This window comes from Limulus polyphemus, unplaced genomic scaffold, assembly GCF_000517525.1.
Source record: "Limulus polyphemus unplaced genomic scaffold, Limulus_polyphemus-2.1.2 Scaffold55, whole genome shotgun sequence".
NCBI lineage: Eukaryota > Metazoa > Arthropoda > Merostomata > Xiphosura > Limulidae > Limulus > Limulus polyphemus.
Genome location: NW_013665665.1, coordinates 1,142,936 through 1,145,104, shown reverse-complemented (window position 1 = coordinate 1,145,104; position 2,169 = coordinate 1,142,936). Strand labels below are relative to the sequence as shown.

Below are 2,169 nucleotides of genomic sequence, written 5' to 3'. Positions count from 1 at the left end.
TGCCTTCCCTCTAGTCTTACACTGCTAAATTAGGGACGGCTAGCGCAGATAGCCCTCGTGTAGCTTTGCGCGAAATTCAAAAACAAAACAAAACAAAGCTTCTATTTACAATGTTTGTTATATGATTTTCTTGGTTTAATGTTGTCTACTACAAAATGCAACAGAAATCATATTACTTTCAGTACAACACACTATTGACATCGACAGTTACACAATTGTGTCTTTTCACTCTTACCAGAATGGTTTGTTTTATTAAACCCTATGCCCTAAAGCAGTTGCTCATTATAATATCCTAACGGTTTAGTAAATTTTGAATAACGCTATGCCCCATAACAGCTCATACGTTCCTAATGATTTATTCAAATCTGAAAAATGTTGTATCATAAAACAGTTGTTCAAATTTTTTTAATGAGTTATTACTAAAGTTATGCGCAACGGTAAGAGAATTTGACGGTCCAATACTGTAACCCAGTGTGAGATTATGGTAATTCTGTAGTGTAGCATATTTCTAACTTACAATATGGGTTTGATTTTCCATAAGTGAAAATCTGGATTTATATTGTTCAGAGCCTTTTATTTTACTAATTTTTCTGTTGCATAAGTAATATGACCTTCCTCTAATTTGTTTAATCTTACGGTCAATACGTATTCGACTAGTTTAGCTCACGATAAATGAATAAAGTTAGAATTCAATAACAACATATATTTCGAAGTGTCAGATTTTTTCCTTAATTATTAAAATCATTATTTTGCCTGTGTCACTTAATATAATCACACTCTTATAGTATGATTGAACTTAAAACTTAAACCACTTACTTTTCTTTTCGAGGCTGCTAGTCGCTGATCTCGGTTGTCCTCTGCTTCTCCAGGTGTCTGCTTTACCCATACTACTACGGCTATTCTTGCGTAAGTATAAATAAGTACTAACAGAGGGAGAAAATACTGCAGTGTCATCAGTGCCATTCCATAATAATACCGTTGTTCTGGAGGATTCCAAACCTCGGTGCAATGGAAACTATCGGAACTCCTTGCAGCTACAAGACTAGAAACAACAACAGTTGGCAATGGAGTAATAAGTGCAACCAACCACACCAAGATGATCATTAGTTTGGCTTGAAATTTCGTCATCCGAGGTCTCAGAGGTTTTATGATTGCTATATATCTATCGACACTAATGGCTATCATAGTGTAAGCGCTAACGAATACAGATACAGCTTGGGCATAGGTCACTATTTTACACAGTGCTGTACCAAACGGCCAACGATGAAGAATCAAATTAACCACAAAAGTAAAAGGAATGCATAAAACGGCCATCAATAGATCTCCCACGGCTAGATTGACGATGAAGTAGTTGGTGACAGTGCGCATGCTCTGGTCGGCCAGTACGATATAGCATATTATTCCATTTCCTCCTATTGCTGCAAGGGAAATAATTGCGTACATAATATACATAATAGCCTGAACTCCTTCGGGAATGGAAGAGTTTTCTGCTGTAGTCTTTTTAGTAAAGTTGTTTCTAATGTCTAGCAATACCATAGACGATACGTTTAGCTCTAAGTCAAATGAAATGTTCCACCAGGTGGAGTTGAAGACAGCCATGACTGATTAGATTAAATAGTTTTACAAAACGAGAACGTTACCCTTGTTTTAGCACACTGGATGTCACTTCTAGCAAGGCGTTTCTTGAAGGAGATATCTTCCTAAAATGAGTCACAAAGCAATAGTTAAACTTCCAGTAGAATAAAGTATTAACATATAGTATCAAATTTCTTTTATTCAGAACTTTTATGCTATTAATTTTAAGTTAGGGTTATAATTTTTTCAGGTCGCAGTTGATCAATATCAATTTAACGAAACCGAAATACATTTAATTTTAGCAACAGCCAGGTGATATAAGAGAAAAACAATAAGAGGCAAAATAAGATGTAAGATTGTTCATTAAAATATATGACGTTATCAAAGCGAAATGAAAACTTCCTAGAAAGCATGGCCATTTTTGCTTAAAAACTGGATTTTGATACCAGTGATGGGCACAGCAAAGACAACCCATGGTGTATCTCTGTGCTTAACAAAAAGAAATATTTTAAGAATGGTATTTCACTTCCCCAAATATATGGCAGTTGGTGTGAATTGTAAAAATATGAACTGCAGATTTTCTGTTAGAATTTA

The 2,169-nt window shown here is 35.0% G+C and overlaps 1 protein-coding gene across 1 annotated transcript in view; it reads right to left on the bottom strand.

Moving 5' to 3' along the window:
• LOC106463748 (RYamide receptor-like) overlaps positions 1-1,599 on the bottom strand; it is a 13,259-nt gene extending 11,660 nt beyond the window's left edge. The window contains exon 1 of the mRNA XM_013923812.1: positions 817-1,599. Within this exon, the coding sequence (XP_013779266.1) occupies positions 817-1,599 (783 nt within the window). The remainder of the gene's footprint in view (positions 1-816) is intronic.
• Between the last annotated feature and the right edge of the window lie 570 nt (positions 1,600-2,169).